Source organism: Taudactylus pleione, unplaced genomic scaffold, assembly GCF_031769625.1.
Source record: "Taudactylus pleione unplaced genomic scaffold, aTauple2 ptg000927l, whole genome shotgun sequence".
Lineage (NCBI taxonomy): Eukaryota > Metazoa > Chordata > Amphibia > Anura > Myobatrachidae > Taudactylus > Taudactylus pleione.
In genome coordinates, this window is record NW_028285328.1 from 2,210,741 (window position 1) to 2,232,290 (window position 21,550).

At 43.1% G+C, this 21,550-nt stretch overlaps 1 protein-coding gene across 2 annotated transcripts in view; it reads right to left on the bottom strand.

Annotated features, from left to right (window-relative positions):
* INPP5E (inositol polyphosphate-5-phosphatase E) overlaps window positions 1-21,550 on the bottom strand; it is a 65,512-nt gene that overhangs the window by 41,331 nt on the left and 2,631 nt on the right. For both annotated transcript variants that reach the window (XM_088459674.1, XM_088459675.1), the window contains exons 2-3: window positions 18,576-19,594; window positions 17,777-17,900 (exon numbers count right to left, since the gene is read on the bottom strand). In XM_088459674.1, the coding sequence (XP_088315800.1) occupies window positions 17,777-17,900; window positions 18,576-19,363 (912 nt within the window). In that variant the 5' untranslated portion in view covers window positions 19,364-19,594. The remainder of the gene's footprint in view (window positions 1-17,776; window positions 17,901-18,575; window positions 19,595-21,550) is intronic.

Sequence of the window (21,550 nt, forward strand, 5' to 3'; positions counted from 1 at the left end):
ACTGAGCTCACACACTGATACTAGTCACCATAACCAACTTATTATATACACCCCTAACCAAATGTAACCACAGCCTCCTGTACCGAGCTCACACACTGATACTAGTCACCATTACCATCTTATTATATACACCCCTAACCAAATGTAACCACAGCCTCCTGTACCGAGCTCACACACTGATACTAGTCACCATTACCAGCTTATTATATACACCTCTAACCAAATGTAACCACAGCCTCCTGTACCGACCTCACACACTGATACTAGTCACCATTACCAGCTTATTATATACACCTCTAACCAAATATAACCACAGCCTCCTGTACCGAGCTCACACACTGATACTAGTCACCATTACCAGCTTATTATATACACCCCTAACCAAATGTAACCACAGCCTCCTGTACTGAGCTCACACACTGATACTAGTCACCATAACCAGCTTATTATATACACCCCTAACCAAATGTAACCACAGCCTCCTGTACTGAGCTCACACACTGATACTAGTCGACCATTACCAGCTTATTACATACACCCCTAACCAAATGTAACCACAGCCTCCTGTACTGAGCTCACACACTGATACTAGTCACCATAACCAGCTTATTATATACACCTCTAACCAAATGTAACCACAGCCTCTTGTACCGAGCTCACACACTGATACTAGTCACCGTTACCAGCTTATTATATACACCTCTAACCAAATGTAACCACAGCCTCCTGTACTGAGCTCACACACTGATACTAGTCACCATTACCAGCTTATTATATACACCCCTAACCAAATGTAACCACAGCCTAATGTACCAAGCTCACACACTGATACTAGTCACCATTACCAGCTTATTATACACACCTCTAACCAAATGTAACCACAGCCTCCTGTACCGAGCTCACACACTGATACTAGTCACCATTACCAGCTTATTATATACACCCCTAACCAAATGTAACCACAGCCTCCTGTACCGAGCTCACACACTGATACTAGTCACCATTACTAGCTTACTATATACACCCCTAACCAAATGTAACCACAGCCTAATGTACAAAGGTCATACACTGATACTAGTCACCATTACCAGCTTATTATATACACCCCTAACCAAATGTAACCACAGCCTCCTGTACCGAGCTCACACACTGATACTAGTCACCATTACTAGCTTACTATATACACCCCTAACCAAATGTAACCACAGCCTAATGTACAAAGGTCATACACTGATACTAGTCACCATTACCAGCTTATTATATACACCCCTAACCAAATGTAACCGCAGCCTCCTGTACCGAGCTCACACACTGATACTAGTCACCATTACCGGCTTACTATATACACCCCTAACCAAATGTAACCACAGCCTCCTGTACCGAAGTCACACACCGATACTAGTCACCATTACCGGCTTATTAAATACATCTCTAACCAAATGTAACCACAGACTCCTGTACTGAGCTCACACACTGATACTAGTCACCATAACCAGCTTATTATATACACCTCTAACCAAATGTAACCACAGCCTAATGTACCAAGCTCACACACTGATACTAGTCACCATTACCAGCTTATTATATACACCCCTAACCAAATGTAACCACAGCCTCCTGTACCGAAGTCACACACCGATACTAGTCACCATTGCAGGCTTATTATATACACCCCTAACCAAATGTAATCACAGCCTCCTGTACCGAAGTCACACACTGATACAAGTCACCATTACAGGCTTATTATATACACCCCTAACCAAATGTAACCACAGCCTAATGTACCAAGCTCACACACTGATACTAGTTACCATTACCAGCTTATTATACACACCTCTAACCAAATGTAACCACAGCCTCCTGTACCGAAGTCACACACTGATACTAGTCACCATTACCAGCTTATTATATACACCCCTAACCAAATGTAACCACAGCCTCCTGTACCGAGCTCATACACTGATACTAGTCACCATTACCAGCTTATTATATACACCTCTAACCAAATGTAACCACAGACTAATGTACCGAGCTCACACACTGATACTAGTCACCATTACCAGCTTATTATATACACCTCTAACCAAATGTAACCACAGCCTAATGTACCGAGCTCATACACCGATACTAGTCACCATAACCAGCTTATTATATACACATCTAACCAAATGTAACCACAGCCTCCTGGTACTGATGTCACACACTGATACTAGTCACCATAACCAGCTTATTATATACACCTCTAACCAAATGTAACCACAGCCTCCTGTACTGAGCTCACACACTGATACTAGTCACCATTACCAGCTTATTATATACACCTCTAACCAAATGTAACCACAGCCTAATGTACTGAGCTCACACACTGATACTAGTCACCATTACCAGCTTATTATATACATCTCTAACCAAATGTAACCACAGCCTCCTGTACCGACCTCACACACTGATACTAGTCACCATAACCAGCTTATTATATACACATCTAACCAAATGTAACCACAGCCTCCTGGTACTGATGTCACACACTGATACTAGTCACCATAACCAGCTTATTATATACACCTCTAACCAAATGTAACCACAGCCTCCTGTACCAAGCTCACACACTGATACTAGTCACCATTACCAGCTTATTATATACACCCCTAACCAAATGTAACCACAGCCTCCTGTACTGAGCTCACACACTGATACTAGTCACCATTACCAGCTTATTATATACACCTCTAACCAAATGTAACCACAGCCTCCTGTACTGAGCTCACACACTGATACTAGTCACCATTACCAGCTTATTATATACATCTCTAACCAAATGTAACCACAGCCTCCTGTACCGACCTCACACACTGATACTAGTCACCATTACCAGCTTATTATATACTCCTCTAACCAAATGTAACCACAGCCTAATGTACCGAGCTCATACACCGATACTAGTCACCATTACCAGCTTATTATATACACCCCTAACCAAATGTAACCACAGCCTCCTGTACTGAGCTCACACACTGATACTAGTCACCATTACCAGCTTATTATATACACCTCTAACCAAATGTAACCACAGCCTAATGTACTGAGCTCACACACTGATACTAGTTACCATTACCAGCTTATTATATACATCTCTAACCAAATGTAACCACAGACTCCTGTACTGAGCTCACACACTGATACTAGTCACCATTACCAGCTTATTATATACACCCCTAACCAAATGTAATCACAGCCTCCTGTACCAAGCTCACACACTGATACTAGTCACCATTACAGGCTTATTATATACACCCCTAACCAAATGTAACCACAGCCTAATGTACTGAGCTCACACACTGATACTAGTCACCATTACCAGCTTATTATATACACCTCTAACCAAATGTAACCACAGCCTCCTGTACCGAGCTCACACACTGATACTAGTCACCATTACCGGCTTATTATACACCTCTAACCAAATGTAACCACAGCCTAATGTACTGAGCTCACACACTGATACTAGTTACCATTACCAGCTTATTATACACACGTCTAACCAAATGTAACCACAGCCTCCTGTATACTGAATTCACACACTGGTACTAGTCACCATTACCAGCTTATTATATACACCCCTAACCAAATGTAACCACAGCCTCCTGTACCAAGCTCACACACTGATACTAGTCACCATTACCAGCTTATTATATACACCCCTAACCAAATGTAACCACAGCCTAATGTACTGAGCTCACACACTGATACTAGTCACCATTACCAGCTTATTATATACACCTCTAACCAAATGTAACCACAGCCTCCAGTACCAAGCTCACACCCTGATACTAGTCACCATTACCAGCTTATTATATACACCTCTAACCAAATGTAACCACAGCCTCCTGTACTGAGCTCACACACTGATACTAGTCACCATAACCAGCTTATTATATACACCTCTAACCAAATGTAACCACAGCCTCCTGTACTGAGCTCACACAGTGATACTAGTCACCATAACCAGCTTATTATATACACCCCTAACCAAATGTAACCACAGCCTCCTGTACCGAAGTCACACACTGATACTAGTCACCATTACCAGCTTATTATATACACCCCTAACCAAATGTAACCACAGCCTCCTGTACCGAGCTCACACACTGATACTAGTCACCATTACCAGCTTATTATATACACCTCTAACCAAATGTAACCACAGCCTCCTGTACCAAGCTCACACCCTGATACTAGTCACCATTACCGGCTTATTATACTCCTCTAACCAAATGTAACCACAGCCTAATGCACCAAGCTCACACACTGATACTAGTTACCATTACCAGCTTATTATACACACGTCTAACCAAATGTAACCACAGCCTCCTGTATACTGAATTCACACACTGGTACTAGTCACCATTACAGGCTTATTATATACACCCTTAACCAAATGTAACCACAGCCTCCTGTACCGAGCTCACACACTGTTACTAGTCACCATTACCGGCTTATTATACTCCTCTAACCAAATGTAACCACAGCCTCCTGTACCGAGCTCACACACTGATACTAGTCACCATTACCAGCTTATTATATACACCCCTAACCAAATGTAACCACAGCCTCCTGTACCGAGCTCACACACTGATACTAGTCACCATTACAGGCTTATTATATACACCCCTAACCAAAAGTAACCACAGCCTCATGTACTGAGCTCACACACTGATACTAGTCACCATTACCAGTTTATTATATACACCCCTAACCAAATGTAACCACAGCCTCCTGTACCAAGCTCACACACTGATACTAGTCACCATTACCAGCTTATTATATACACCTCTAACCAAATGTAACCACAGCCTCCTGTACCAAAGTCACACACTGATACTAGTCACCATTACAGGCTTATTATATACACCTCTAACCAAATGTAACCACAGCCTAATGTACCAAGCTCACACACTGATACTAGTCACCATTACCAGCTTATTATATACATCTCTAACCAAATGTAATCACAGCCTCATGTACCGAGCTCACACACTGATACTAGTCACCATAACCAGCTTATTATATACACCCCCTAACCAAATGTAACCACAGCCTCATGTACCGAGCTCACACACTGATCCTAGTCACCATTACCAGCTTATTATATACACCTCTAACCAAATGTAACCACAGCCTCTTGTACCAAGCTCACACACTGATACTAGTCACCATTACCAGCTTATTATATACACCCCTAACCAAATGTAATCACAGCCTCCTGTACCGAAGTCACACACTGATACTAGTCACCATTACAGGCTTATTATATACACCCCTAACCAAATGTAACCACAGCCTCCTGTACCGAGCTCACACACTGATACTAGTCACCATTACCGGCTTATTATACTCCTCTAACCAAATGTAACCACAGCCTAATGTACCAAGCTCACACACTGATACTAGTTACCATTACCAGCTTATTATATACACCCCTAACCAAATGTAACCACAGACTCCACTACTGAGCTCACACACTGATACTAGTCACCATTACCAGCTTATTATATACATCTCTAACCAAATGTAACCACAGACTCCTGTACTGAGCTCACACACCGATACTAGTCACCATTACCAGCTTATTATATACACCCCTAACCAAATGTAACCACAGACTCCACTACTGAGCTCACACACTGATACTAGTCACCATAACCGGCTTATTATATACACCCCTAACCAAATGTAACCACAGACTCCACTACTGAGCTCACACACTGATACTAGTCACCATTACCAGCTTATTATATACACCTCTAACCAAATGTAACCACAGCCTCCTGTACCGAAGTCACACACTGATACTAGTCACCATTACCAGCTTATTATATACATCTCTAACCAAATGTAACCACAGACTCCTGTACTGAGCTCACACACTGATACTAGTCACCATTACCAGCTTATTATATACACCCCTAACCAAATGTAACCACAGACTCCACTACTGAGCTCACACACTGATACTAGTCACCATAACCGGCTTATTATATACACCCCTAACCAAATGTAACCACAGACTCCACTACTGAGCTCACACACTGATACTAGTCACCATTACCAGCTTATTATATACACCTCTAACCAAATGTAACCACAGCCTAATGTACCGAGCTCACACACTGATACTAGTCACCATTACCAGCTTATTATATACATCTCTAACCAAATGTAACCACAGACTCCTGTACCGAGCTCACACACGGATACTAGTCACCATTACCAGCTTATTATATACACCTCTAACCAAATGTAACCACAGACTCCTGTACTGAGCTCACACACTGATACTAGTCACCATTACCAGCTTATTATATACACCTCTAACCAAATGTAACCACAGCCTCCTGTACCGAAGTCACACACTGATACTAGTCACCATTACCAGCTTATTATATACATCTCTAACCAAATGTAACCACAGCCTCCTGTACTGAGCTCACACACTGATACTAGTCACCATTACCAGCTTATTATATACACCCCTAACCAAATGTAACCACAGACTCCTGTACTGAGCTCACACACTGATACTAGTCACCATTACCAGCTTATTATATACATCTCTAACCAAATGTAACCACAGACTCCACTACTGAGCTCACACACTGATACTAGTCACCATTACCAGCTTATTATATACACCTCTAACCAAATGTAACCACAGCCTCCTGTACTGAGCTCACACACTGATACTAGTCACCATAACCAACTTATTATATACACCCCTAACCAAATGTAACCACAGCCTCCTGTACCGAGCTCACACACTGATACTAGTCACCATAACCAGCTTATTATATACACCCCTAACCAAATGTAACCACAGCCTCCTGTACCGAGCTCACACACTGATACTAGTTACCATTACCAGCTTATTATATACACCTCTAACCAAATGTAACCACAGCCTCCTGTACCAAGCTCACACACTGATACTAGTCACCATTACCAGCTTATTATATACACCCCTAACCAAATGTAACCACAGCCTCCTGTACCAAGCTCACACACTGATACTAGTTACCATAACCAGCTTATTATATACACCTCTAACCAAATGTAACCACAGCCTCCTGTACCAAGCTCACACACTGATACTAGTCACCATTACCAGCTTATTATATACACCCCTAACCAAATGTAACCACAGCCTCCTGTACCGAGCTCACACCCTGATACTAGTCACCATTACCGGCTTATTATACTCCTCTAACCAAATGTAACCACAGCCTAATGTACTGAGCTCACACACTGATACTAGTCACCATTACCGGCTTATTATATACACCCCTAACCAAATGTAACCACAGCCTCCTGTACTGAGCTCACACACTGATACTAGTCACCATAACCAACTTATTATATACACCCCTAACCAAATGTAACCACAGCCTCCTGTACCGAGCTCACACACTGATACTAGTCACCATAACCAGCTTATTATATACACCCCTAACCAAATGTAACCACAGCCTAATGTACTGAGCTCACACACTGATACTAGTTACCATTACCAGCTTATTATACACACCCCTAACCAAATGTAACCACAGCCTAATGTACTGAGCTCACACACTGATACTAGTCACCATAACCAACTTATTATATACACCCCTAACCAAATGTAACCACAGCCTCCTGTACCGAGCTCACACACTGATACTAGTCACCATAACCAGCTTATTATATACACCCCTAACCAAATGTAACCACAGCCTCCTGTACCGAGCTCACACACTGATACTAGTTACCATTACCAGCTTATTATACACACCCCTAACCAAATGTAACCACAGCCTAATGTACCAAGCTCACACACTGATACTAGTCACCATTACCAGCTTATTATATACACCCCTAACCAAATGTAACCACAGCCTCCTGTACTGAGCTCACACACTGATACTAGTCACCATAACCGGCTTATTATATACACCCCTAACCAAATGTAACCACAGCCTCATGTACTGAGCTCACACACTGATACTAGTCACCATTACAGGCTTATTATATACACCTCTAACCAAATGTAACCACAGCCTCCTGTACTGAGCTCACACACTGATACTAGTCACCATTACCGGCTTATTATATACACCCCTAACCAAATGTAACCACAGCCTCCTGTACTGAGCTCACACACTGATACTAGTCACCATAACCAACTTATTATATACACCCCTAACCAAATGTAACCACAGCCTCCTGTACCGAGCTCACACACTGATACTAGTCACCATAACCAGCTTATTATATACACCTCTAACCAAATGTAACCACAGCCTAATGTACCAAGCTCACACACTGATACTAGTTACCATTACCAGCTTATTATACTCCTCTAACCAAATGCAACCGAGAGCATCCGTACCAAACTCACATAATGATACCGGCAATCATTACCGGCTTATTATACACACCTCTAACCAAATGAAACCGAGAGCATCCGTACCAAACTCACGTAATGATACTAGTCACCATTACCAGCTTATTATATACACCCCTAACCAAATGTAACCACAGCCTCCTGTACCGAGCTCACACACTGATACTAGTCACCATTACTAGCTTACTATATACACCCCTAACCAAATGTAACCACAGCCTAATGTACAAAGGTCATACACTGATACTAGTCACCATTACCAGCTTATTATATACACCCCTAACCAAATGTAACCACAGACTCCACTACTGAGCTCACACACTGATACTAGTCACCATAACCGGCTTATTATATACACCTCTAACCAAATGTAACCACAGCCTCCTGTACTGAGCTCACACACTGATACTAGTCACCATTACCAGCTTATTATATACACCTCTAACCAAATGTAACCACAGCCTAATGTACCAAGCTCACACACTGATACTAGTCACAATTACCGGCTTATTATATACACCTCTAACCAAATGTAACCACAGACTCCTCTACCGAGCTCACACACTGATACTAGTCACCATAACCAGCTTATTATATACACCTCTCCTGTACCAAAGTCACACACCGATACTAGTCACCATTATGGTGGCTTATTATATACACCTCTAACCAAATGTAACCACAGCCTCCTGTACCGAGCTCACACACGGATACTAGTCACCATTACCAGCTTATTATATACACCTCTAACCAAATGTAACCACAGCCTAATGTACCAAGCTCACACACTGATACTAGTTACCATTACCAGCTTATTATACTCCTCTAACCAAATGCAACCGAGAGCATCCGTACCAAACTCACATAATGATACCGGCAATCATTACCGGCTTATTATACACACCTCTAACCAAATGAAACCGAGAGCATCCGTACCAAACTCACGTAATGATACTAGTCACCATTACCAGCTTATTATATACACCCCTAACCAAATGTAACCACAGCCTCCTGTACCGAGCTCACACACTGATACTAGTCACCATTACTAGCTTACTATATACACCCCTAACCAAATGTAACCACAGCCTAATGTACAAAGGTCACACACTGATACTAGTTACCATTACCAGCTTATTATATACACCCCTAACCAAATGTAACCGCAGCCTCCTGTACCGAGCTCACACACTGATACTAGTCACCATTACCGGCTTACTATATACACCCCTAACCAAATGTAACCACAGCCTCCAGTACCGAAGTCACACACTGATACTAGTCACCATTACCGGCTTATTATATACATCTCTAACCAAATGTAACCACAGACTCCTGTACTGAGCTCACACACTGATACTAGTCACCATTACCAGCTTATTATATACACCCCTAACCAAATGTAACCACAGCCTCCTGTACCGAAGTCACACACCGATACTAGTCACCATTGCAGGCTTATTATATACACCCCTAACCAAATGTAACCACAGCCTAATGTACCGAGCTCACACACTGATACTAGTTACCATTACCAGCTTATTATATACACCCCTAACCAAATGTAACCACAGCCTCCTGTACTGAGCTCACACACTGATATTAGTCACCATTACCAGCTTATTATATACACCTCTAACCAAATGTAACCACAGCCTCCTGTACTGAGCTCACACACTGATACTAGTCACCATTACCAGCTTATTATATACACCTCTAACCAAATGTAACCACAGCCTCCTGTACCAAGCTCACACACTGATACTAGTCACCATTACCAGCTTATTATATACACCTCTAACCAAATGTAACCACAGCCTCCTGTACCGAGCTCACACCCTGATACTAGTCACCATTACCGGCTTATTATACTCCTCTAACCAAATGTAACCACAGCCTAATGTACCAAGCTCACACACTGATACTAGTCACCATTACCGGCTTATTATATACACCCCTAACCAAATGTAACCACAGCCTCCTGTACTGAGCTCACACACTGATACTAGTCACCATAACCAACTTATTATATACACCCCTAACCAAATGTAACCACAGCCTCCTGTACCGAGCTCACACACTGATACTAGTCACCATAACCAGCTTATTATATACACCCCTAACCAAATGTAACCACAGCCTAATGTACTGAGCTCACACACTGATACTAGTTACCATTACCAGCTTATTATACACACCCCTAACCAAATGTAACCACAGCCTAATGTACTGAGCTCACACACTGATACTAGTCACCATTACCGGCTTATTATATACACCCCTAACCAAATGTAACCACAGCCTCCTGTACTGAGCTCACACACTGATACTAGTCACCATAACCAACTTATTATATACACCCCTAACCAAATGTAACCACAGCCTCCTGTACCGAGCTCACACACTGATACTAGTCACCATAACCAGCTTATTATATACACCCCTAACCAAATGTAACCACAGCCTAATGTACTGAGCTCACACACTGATACTAGTTACCATTACCAGCTTATTATACACACCCCTAACCAAATGTAACCACAGCCTAATGTACTGAGCTCACACACTGATACTAGTCACCATAACCAACTTATTATATACACCCCTAACCAAATGTAACCACAGCCTCCTGTACCGAGCTCACACACTGATACTAGTCACCATAACCAGCTTATTATATACACCCCTAACCAAATGTAACCACAGCCTCCTGTACCGAGCTCACACACTGATACTAGTTACCATTACCAGCTTATTATACACACCCCTAACCAAATGTAACCACAGCCTAATGTACCAAGCTCACACACTGATACTAGTCACCATTACCAGCTTATTATATACACCCCTAACCAAATGTAACCACAGCCTCCTGTACTGAGCTCACACACTGATACTAGTCACCATAACCGGCTTATTATATACACCCCTAACCAAATGTAACCACAGCCTCATGTACTGAGCTCACACACTGATACTAGTCACCATTACAGGCTTATTATATACACCTCTAACCAAATGTAACCACAGCCTCCTGTACTGAGCTCACACACTGATACTAGTCACCATTACCGGCTTATTATATACACCCCTAACCAAATGTAACCACAGCCTCCTGTACTGAGCTCACACACTGATACTAGTCACCATAACCAACTTATTATATACACCCCTAACCAAATGTAACCACAGCCTCCTGTACCGAGCTCACACACTGATACTAGTCACCATAACCAGCTTATTATATACACCCCTAACCAAATGTAACCACAGCCTAATGTACTGAGCTCACACACTGATACTAGTTACCATTACCAGCTTATTATACACACCCCTAACCAAATGTAACCACAGCCTAATGTACTGAGCTCACACACTGATACTAGTCACCATAACCAACTTATTATATACACCCCTAACCAAATGTAACCACAGCCTCCTGTACCGAGCTCACACACTGATACTAGTCACCATAACCAGCTTATTATATACACCCCTAACCAAATGTAACCACAGCCTCCTGTACCGAGCTCACACACTGATACTAGTTACCATTACAGGCTTATTATATACACCCCTAACCAAATGTAACCACAGCCTCCTGTACCGAGCTCACACACTGATACTAGTCACCATTACAGGCTTATTATATACACCCCTAACCAAATGTAACCACAGCCTCCTGTACCGAGCTCACACACTGATACTAGTCACCATAACCAGCTTATTATACACACCCCTAACCAAATGTAACCACAGCCTAATGTACCAAGCTCACACACTGATACTAGTCACCATTACCAGCTTATTATATACACCCCTAACCAAATGTAACCACAGCCTCCTGTACTGAGCTCACACACTGATATTAGTCACCATTACCAGCTTATTATATACACCTCTAACCAAATGTAACCACAGCCTCCTGTACTGAGCTCACACACTGATACTAGTCACCATTACCAGTTTATTATATACACCTCTAACCAAATGTAACCACAGCCTCCTGTACCGAGCTCACACACTGATACTAGTCACCATAACCGGCTTATTATACTCCTCTAACCAAATGTAACCACAGCCTAATGTACTGAGCTCACACACTGATACTAGTCACCATTACCGGCTTATTATATACACCCCTAACCAAATGTAACCACAGCCTCCTGTACTGAGCTCACACACTGATACTAGTCACCGTTACCAGCTTATTATATACACCCCTAACCAAATGTAACCACAGACTCCTGTACCGAAGTCACACACTGATACTAGTCACCATAACCAACTTATTATATACACCCCTAACCAAATGTAACCACAGCCTCCTGTACCGAGCTCACACACTGATACTAGTCACCATTACTAGCTTATTATATACACCTCTAACCAAATGTAACCACAGCCTAATGTACCAAGCTCACACACTGATACTAGTCACCATTACCAGCTTATTATACTCCTCTAACCAAATGTAACCACAGACTCCACAACTGAGCTCACACACTGATACTAGTCACAATTACCAGCTTATTATATACATCTCTAACCAAATGTAACCACAGACTCCTGTACTGAGCTCACACACTGATACTAGTCACCATTACCACCTTATTATATACACCTCTAACCAAATGTAACCACAGCCTAATGTACAGCGCTCACACACTGATACTAGTCACCATTACCAGCTTATTATATACACCTCTAACCAAATGTAACCACAGACTCCACAACTGAGCTCACACACTGATACTAGTCACAATTACCAGCTTATTATATACACCTCTAACCAAATGTAACCACAGCCTAATGTACAAAGCTCACACACTGATACTAGTTACCATTACCAGCTTATTATATACACCTCTAACCAAATGTAACCACAGCCTCCTGTACTGAGCTCACACACTGATACTAGTCACAATTACCGGCTTATTATATACACCTCTCGTGTACCGAAGTCACACACTGATACTAGTCACCATTACCGGCTTATTATATACACCTCTAACCAAATGTAACCACAGCCTCCTGTACCGAGCTCACACACTGATACTAGTCACCATTACCAGCTTATTATATACACCTCTAACCAAATGTAACCACAGCCTCCTGTACCGACCTCACACACGGATACTAGTCACCATTACCAGCTTATTATATACACCTCTAACCAAATGTAACCACAGCCTAATGTACCAAGCTCACACACTGATACTAGTTACCATTACCAGCTTATTATATACACCTCTAACCAAATATAACCACAGCCTCCTGTACCAAGCTCACACCCTGATACTAGTCACCATTACCAACTTATTATATACACCCCTAACCAAATGTAACCACAGCCTAATGTACCAAGCTCACACACTGATACTAGTTACCATTACCAGCTTATTATATACACCTCTAACCAAATATAACCACAGCCTCCTGTACCAAGCTCACACCCTGATACTAGTTACCATTACCAGCTTATTATATACACCTCTAACCAAATATAACCACAGCCTCCTGTACCAAGCTCACACACTGATACTAGTCACGATTACCAGCTTATTATATACACCCCTAACCAAATGTAACCACAGACTCCTGTACTGAGCTCACACACGGATACTAGTCACCATTACCAGCTTATTATATACACCTCTAACCAAATGTAACCACAGCCTAATGTACCAAGCTCACACCCTGATACTAGTCACCATTACCAACTTATTATATACACCCCTAACCAAATGTAACCACAGCCTAATGTACCAAGCTCACACACTGATACTAGTCACCATTACCAGTTTATTATATACACCCCTAACCAAATGTAATCACAGCCTCCTGTACCAAGCTCACACCCTGATACTAGTCACCATAACCAGCTTATTATATACACCCCTAACCAAATGTAACCACAGCCTCTTGTACCAAGCTCACACACTGATACTAGTCACCATTACCAGCTTATTATATACACCTCTAACCAAATGTAACCACAGCCTCTTGTACCGAGCTCACACACTGATACTAGTCACCATTACTAGCTTATTATATACACCCCTAACCAAATGTAACCACAGCCTCATGTACTGAGCTCACACACTGATACTAGTCACCATTACCAGCTTATTATATACACCTCTAACCAAATGTAACCACAGCCTCATGTACTGAGCTCACACACTGATACTAGTCACCATTACCAGTTTATTATATACACCTCTAACCAAATGTAACCACAGCCTCCTGTACTGAGCTCACACACTGATACTAGTCACCATTACCATCTTATTATATACACCCCTAACCAAATGTAACCACAGCCTCCTGTACCGAGCTCACACACTGATACTAGTCACCATTACAGGCTTATTATATACACCCCTAACCAAAAGTAACCACAGCCTCCTGTACCGAGCTCACACACTGATACTAGTCACCATTACCAGTTTATTATATACACCTCTAACCAAATGTAACCACAGCCTCCTGTACTGAGCTCACACACTGATACTAGTCACCATTACCAGTTTATTATATACACCTCTAACCAAATGTAACCACAGCCTAATGTACTGAGCTCACACACTGATCCTAGTCACCATAACCATCTTATTATATACACCCCTAACCAAATGTAACCACAGCCTCCTGTACTGAGCTCACACACTGATACTAGTCACCATAACCGGCTTATTATATACACCCCTAACCAAATGTAACCACAGACTCCTGTACTGAGCTCACACACTGATACTAGTCACCATAACCGGCTTATTATATACACCCCTAACCAAATGTAACCACAGACTCCACTACTGAGCTCACACACTGATACTAGTCACCATTACCGGCTTATTATATACACCTCTAACCAAATGTAACCACAGCCTCCTGTACCGAAGTCACACACTGATACTAGTCACCATTACCGGCTTATTATATACATCTCTAACCAAATGTAACCACAGCCTAATGTACCAAGCTCACACACTGATACTAGTCACCATTACCGGCTTATTATATACATCTCTAACCAAATGTAACCACAGCCTCCTGTACCGAGCTCACACACTGATACTAGTCACCATTACCAGCTTATTATATACATCTCTAACCAAATGTAACCACAGCCTCCTGTACCGAAGTCACACACTGATACAAGTCACCATTACTAGCTTATTATATACACCTCTAACCAAATGTAACCACAGCCTCCTGTACTGAGCTCACACACTGATACTAGTCACCATTACCAGCTTATTATATACACCCCTAACCAAATGTAACCACAGCCTAATGTACCGAGCTCACACACTGATACTAGTCACCATTACCGGCTTATTATATACACCTCTAACCAAATGTAACCACAGCCTCCTGTACCGAGCTCACACACTGATACTAGTCACCATTACCATCTTATTATATACACCCTTAACCAAATGTAACCACAGCCTCCTGTACCGAGCTCACACACTGATACTAGTCACCATTACCAGCTTATTATATACACCTCTAACCAAATGTAACCACAGCCTCCTGTACCGAGCTCATACACCGATACTAGTCACCATTACCAGCTTATTATATACACCCCTAACCAAATGTAACCACAGCCTCCTGTACCGAGCTCACACACTGATACTAGTCACCATTACCAGCTTATTATATACACCTCTAACCAAATGTAACCACAGCCTCCTGTACCGAGCTCATACACCGATACTAGTCACCATAACCGGCTTATTATATACACCCCTAACCAAATGTAACCACAGCCTCCTGTACCGAAGTCACACACTGATACTAGTCACCATTACTAGCTTATTATATACACCCCTAACCAAAGGTAACCACAGCCTCCTGTACCGAAGTCACACACCGATACTAGTCCCCATTACCGGATTATTATATACACCTCTAACCAAATGTAACCACAGCCTCCTGTACCGAGCTCACACACTGATACTAGTCACCATAACCGGCTTATTATATACATCTCTAACCAAATGTAACCACAGCCTCCTGTACCGAGCTCACACACTGATACTAGTCACCATTACCATCTTATTATATACACCCCTAACCAAATGTAACCACAGCCTCCTGTACCGAAGTCACACACCGATACTAGTCCCCATTACCGGATTATTATATACACCCCTAACCAAATGTAACCACAGACTCCACTACTGAGCTCACACACCGATACTAGTCCCCATTACCGGATTATTATATACACCTCTAACCAAATGTAACCACAGCCTCCTGTACCGACCTCACACACTGATACTAGTCACCATTACCAGCTTATTATATACACCCCTAACCAAATGTAAAGTGACTGCAGGGAACCTAGCCACAAGTCAGTGACACTGTCCTAAACACTATTACTGTGGATGTGGTGAGTGTGCATCCGGGCCCATTAAGTTCTACATGTGATTAGATAAAGTCTGACCCAGGGGAGCTGCCGGTGGGCACAGTATTGTACGTCTTCAGTTCTACCCTACTTTAAACTGGGATATATTGGTCAAGCTGTAGGCCCCAACAGGATAGGCTAGTGCTTGTTAATAGGGGGTTGGTCCCTGTATTTATTCCTAAAAACACATGTTGAGAGAATCTCCGACAGTCGTGCGCCAAAGCCAGTGTCAGCCCAGCCTGTCCGTAACCATGCTCAGTAATCTGATGTGAGTCCATATGCCTGGCTATAAGGCTGGTAGCGCAGGTATACACAGAGCAGGAAAGATGCTGTCACAGACCTGTGTTTAGTGACACCCTGGGGAGTAAGGAAAGATCGTATTTATAGCTTCCCCCAGACAGTAGCCTGCACGTAAATTTAGTAATGATCGGAAATAAATCTTCTGCACATGGGAGAAGCTGATCTGATGCTGTATCCATCACTGCAGTAATAATCGTTATCAGTGGCTGTGTATATACTATATATTCTATTCACACGCCAGGCGTCTACACTTACATGGAGAGTTTTACAGACCCCACATTCTCATTAGTATCAGGCCACCGCCATGCAACAGAGTGACTCCATGCAACAGAGTGCCGCCTGTTATTCACACTGTCTGTCAGCAAAGACGACTCAGAATCGGGGGTCCCAAGGAGGAACCCCAGACCATCCGGTAGTCACCCGCTGGGCAGAAGACACTCAGTTATGAATACAATATCACAGGGGTAATTATTTCATTCCTTACTAATAAAGAAACAGTTATTTAGTATAAAATGTAACAGGATGAAGTCATAAATATAACGGCAGTATCCCTGCGTCTACACTGCCCAAATAACTTACAGGGGGAAACCCCCGAGTATCAGGATATTTATTACCTTCCGTCCTTGCATGTTCCAGGTAGAAACAGAAATTCTCAACCGTCTATCTGGGAAATAGCGATCCAATTCCTCCGCTCCCAGCAACGCTCCGGTGGCCAGAAGGCTCCCCTCCAAATAGCTTCTGCGAATGTCCAAGGGCTTGTCATGGTCATACATATTACATACAGATACATAAAGAGATTTCTAAACAGTTTCAAACCAGCGGCCTAAACCCTGACATGGTCCTACAAACAACGTTCAATATACTGTCTGCTACCATGTTAGGTTATTGTATCACAAATCTAGTACAAAGGTTACGGTTATCCTTATACTAAAAAGATCTTACAAAAAATAAAGTTTCTTTATAAACCAGAAAGAAAGATGTGTACATTTGTCATTTGGTCTAGATTCCATCAATCAGCCGCAATTTATCACTAAAGAGGAGAATACATTGCGCGTGTGTTGGGTTTAAAAATCTCTACTTATTACCATTGTCTCTTTTTGTTACTGTAGTATTTTTACTTATGTTTTAATTACAATATCTGGCTGGGGTTGTGAACAAATATTACCCCCCCCCCCCCATCCCCCGGGCTGTAAATTGCTGGCTGTAGCTATTCCGTGCCAGCAGCAAAATACATTCGTAACATATAAATATCTTCGGAGGACGCAGGGCTTAGGCCTGTCCGCTGCCGAGAACTCTACAAACCAGAACCAGCACGGTTACGATGACCGGTGACTGTATGCAGTACCAGGATTACTATTCAGTCAGTTTATGATCACGAGACAATACGTAATGGGGCCTTCTATAGCTACGTACCTGTTCCGGACATCCCTGGAGCGGAGGGGGGTGAGCAGGCTGTACGTGCTTCTCATGGAGTTACTGGAGCACTGGTCACAGACCATATTGTGGAGCCGTGTGTCACTCAGGCTACTGCTCTGTCTGAGAAAACGATTGCTCTTATAATCCAGGTAATCTGGCTCTATCCTATTACCCGTCCTCATTGCCCTGGTGGCTGCATTTAATTCTATGTGCGAGAGGTTTTGCTTGAGCTTTGCCTGTGCAAGTTTAGGTCTAGTGTTTGAAAATGAATTGCCTGACGCCATATCCAGGCTCTGCGCTGTAAGAGAGATCTGCGGATGAGCAGACCCCAGTGCGGTGTCGGTCTGCGCGCTGGACAGGCAGGCGTGACTGCGATCACTTGACCGTTGGGCAGCAGGATCCTCGATGGCAGAGTCTTCCTGGAGAGAACTCGAGGATGACCCAGTTTCATGCTGGTCTGTTAAGCTCCACTGGCTCGTCGTAAACGTCCGCCGCCAGCGTCTCTCATCCAGGGACACCGCTCTCTCCAGCTTGGGCAGTCTGGGCTTTGAGGGCGGCTTTGGCACATGATCTTTAAGAGTTTTATTACGTTCAGTCACTTTTTGTGCCTTATTATGAGAGAAATCTACATCCTGATCTTGTCTGTTTATCCAATCCCTGATATCCTGGAGCTTGCTCTGTGGAAACGCGGAAATCTGCGTCATCCCGTCATCGCTTACGATGGAATTCTCTTGCCCAGAATCCTGAGTGGTGCAGACCTTCTGCTCCTCCATCTTTATGGGCATGATGAATCGGTGTTACGGATGCTGAGCTTCGCAGATGTTCATACTGGTGTCTACCAAGATAGCAACTGGGATACAGTCAGAGCAGCCATGGAATGACTGGTCTCCGCTCCATTGTGCCGAGGCGAATTATCAGACCGGACACTTAACATGAAAAGGTCGGTTGTGATTGGGGTCATCCAGCCAATTCCGATGTCATCACAGGAAAGAACTGACCTTCATCAAAGTCCAGCACTGGAAAGAGAGGAGCCCAATCAGTACAGCATAAATGACCGATTATATCGCCTGCACAAACCCTGCGCACTAAACATCCATCCACCGCCCTAAGTGCTGCCAATGACTGATATCACACAATGTACTGAATAAAGAGCCCATTCATTTGTGGTCACTAAACTGCCAGTATACGACCAGATTCAGCTGTTCAGATGGACTAGACCTATAGCAAATCCAGCGGATGTTATTCTGTATGGCGGCTTCGGGTGAGCCGAGACACATGGATGGTCATTATAACACAAATACATATTACCCCTTACACTGGAAGCATTTCTCATCAGCCTCATTAAATATCATTGCACGCAGTGCGGATGATGGTGGATCGCAAAAAAATTATATTTCTGTACATTTAAATGTTTGTGGAAATAACAATGTATAATAGGTTCAGTAATTAGTGTAGTAGCAGCAATGATGAATTTGCAATCACTTTCACAATTACACACTATTCCTGTACACACAAATATTGTGTCTGGCAGTGTTCTAGCGATACACACACACACACATACACACACACACACACACACACACCAAATGAATGGGTTACTCACCCTAACACACACACATAGACATACCTACACATAGAGATAAATACAGATGTGTCCTCATACATCTAGCCTCAATTGCGCGTTAAAAAGCCCTTATAATCGAGCCATGCCGTGGCGTGACTCGGTAGCACCGAATGTCTTTTGTGCGACTTTTTACCTTCAAATGCGTCTTATACGCACAGTGATGTGAACACATAGCTTCTGCTGATTAGAATGATATGCAGCATGCCTATGTTCTCTGTGTGTGACTGCATGCGAAACGCTACGTTACAGGTTTACAGCCGCTGACAATGTAACGTAGCGTTCCGTACGCAGATACGCCCGCACTCACAGAACATAGGCGTGCTGTATATCATTCTAATCACCAATGATTCACATCACTGAGCAAATGAGACGAATTTAAAGGTAAAAAGTTGCACGATAGAAGCTCGGCACACGGAGCTCCTGCGTTGTATGTGGCGCGACTTGTAGCGCATGGAGGATAGATATTCATATTTGTGACAGTCACAGGTGAGGTCAGTGGAAAGACCAGATTTCCCGATTTGTGCGAACGTAGCTCCCGCCACCGCACACATACATTAGGGATTATGGAACTGGCAATCGTTGCTTATTTGTAGTGCACCAAATGTGAGAATGTGGGCTACTACTAATGGGGGGAGATAAAACGCAATGCAAGTGAAACGCTAAATCATCGAAAAATATTTCCGGGTGGAAGGATCTGACCGGCGCCAAACGTTAGCACATACGAGACATCCAACTAGAAGAATGATCACGTTTTTCCTCACACAAAATGATGTCACCGTCACCTACACACAGCGGAGCCAGCCGGACCAGCATCCAGAACACAGCTCATCAGATCACGCAAATATGGTACCAGTGATTATATATAATAAGTCTTTGGCCGCCCACAAACAGTAGAGGAAGCAGACATCGGAAGTAAATGACATCTGTACTAAAACAATCCTCTATATCAGGGGCCGCTAATTGCCCACCCCTACTCTATAGTGTTACATGGCCTCCACTCTTCACCCCCATAGTACTTCAACAATACACTGTGACCCCCTAACACAGGGATGGGGAACCTCAGGCCCGGGGGCCATATCATCATCTGGATAGCAGGGTGCCTATAATGTCCCCCTGCAGCCTGAATCTATGCAGCAGTGCAACCTGTAGCTTCCTTAGGACGCGTCAGACGGTCACATCGCTGCCCTTACAGCTCCCTGGAGCATCCTCAGGATGCTCCGGGCATTGCTGTAATCACTGGCGATTGTGGCCCTGTCCCCGTGTGACATCACACAGAGGGGCGTGGCCTGCGAATAATGTTATATGTATCTAAATGGCCCACGGAGGAAAAAAAAAAGATTCCTCACCC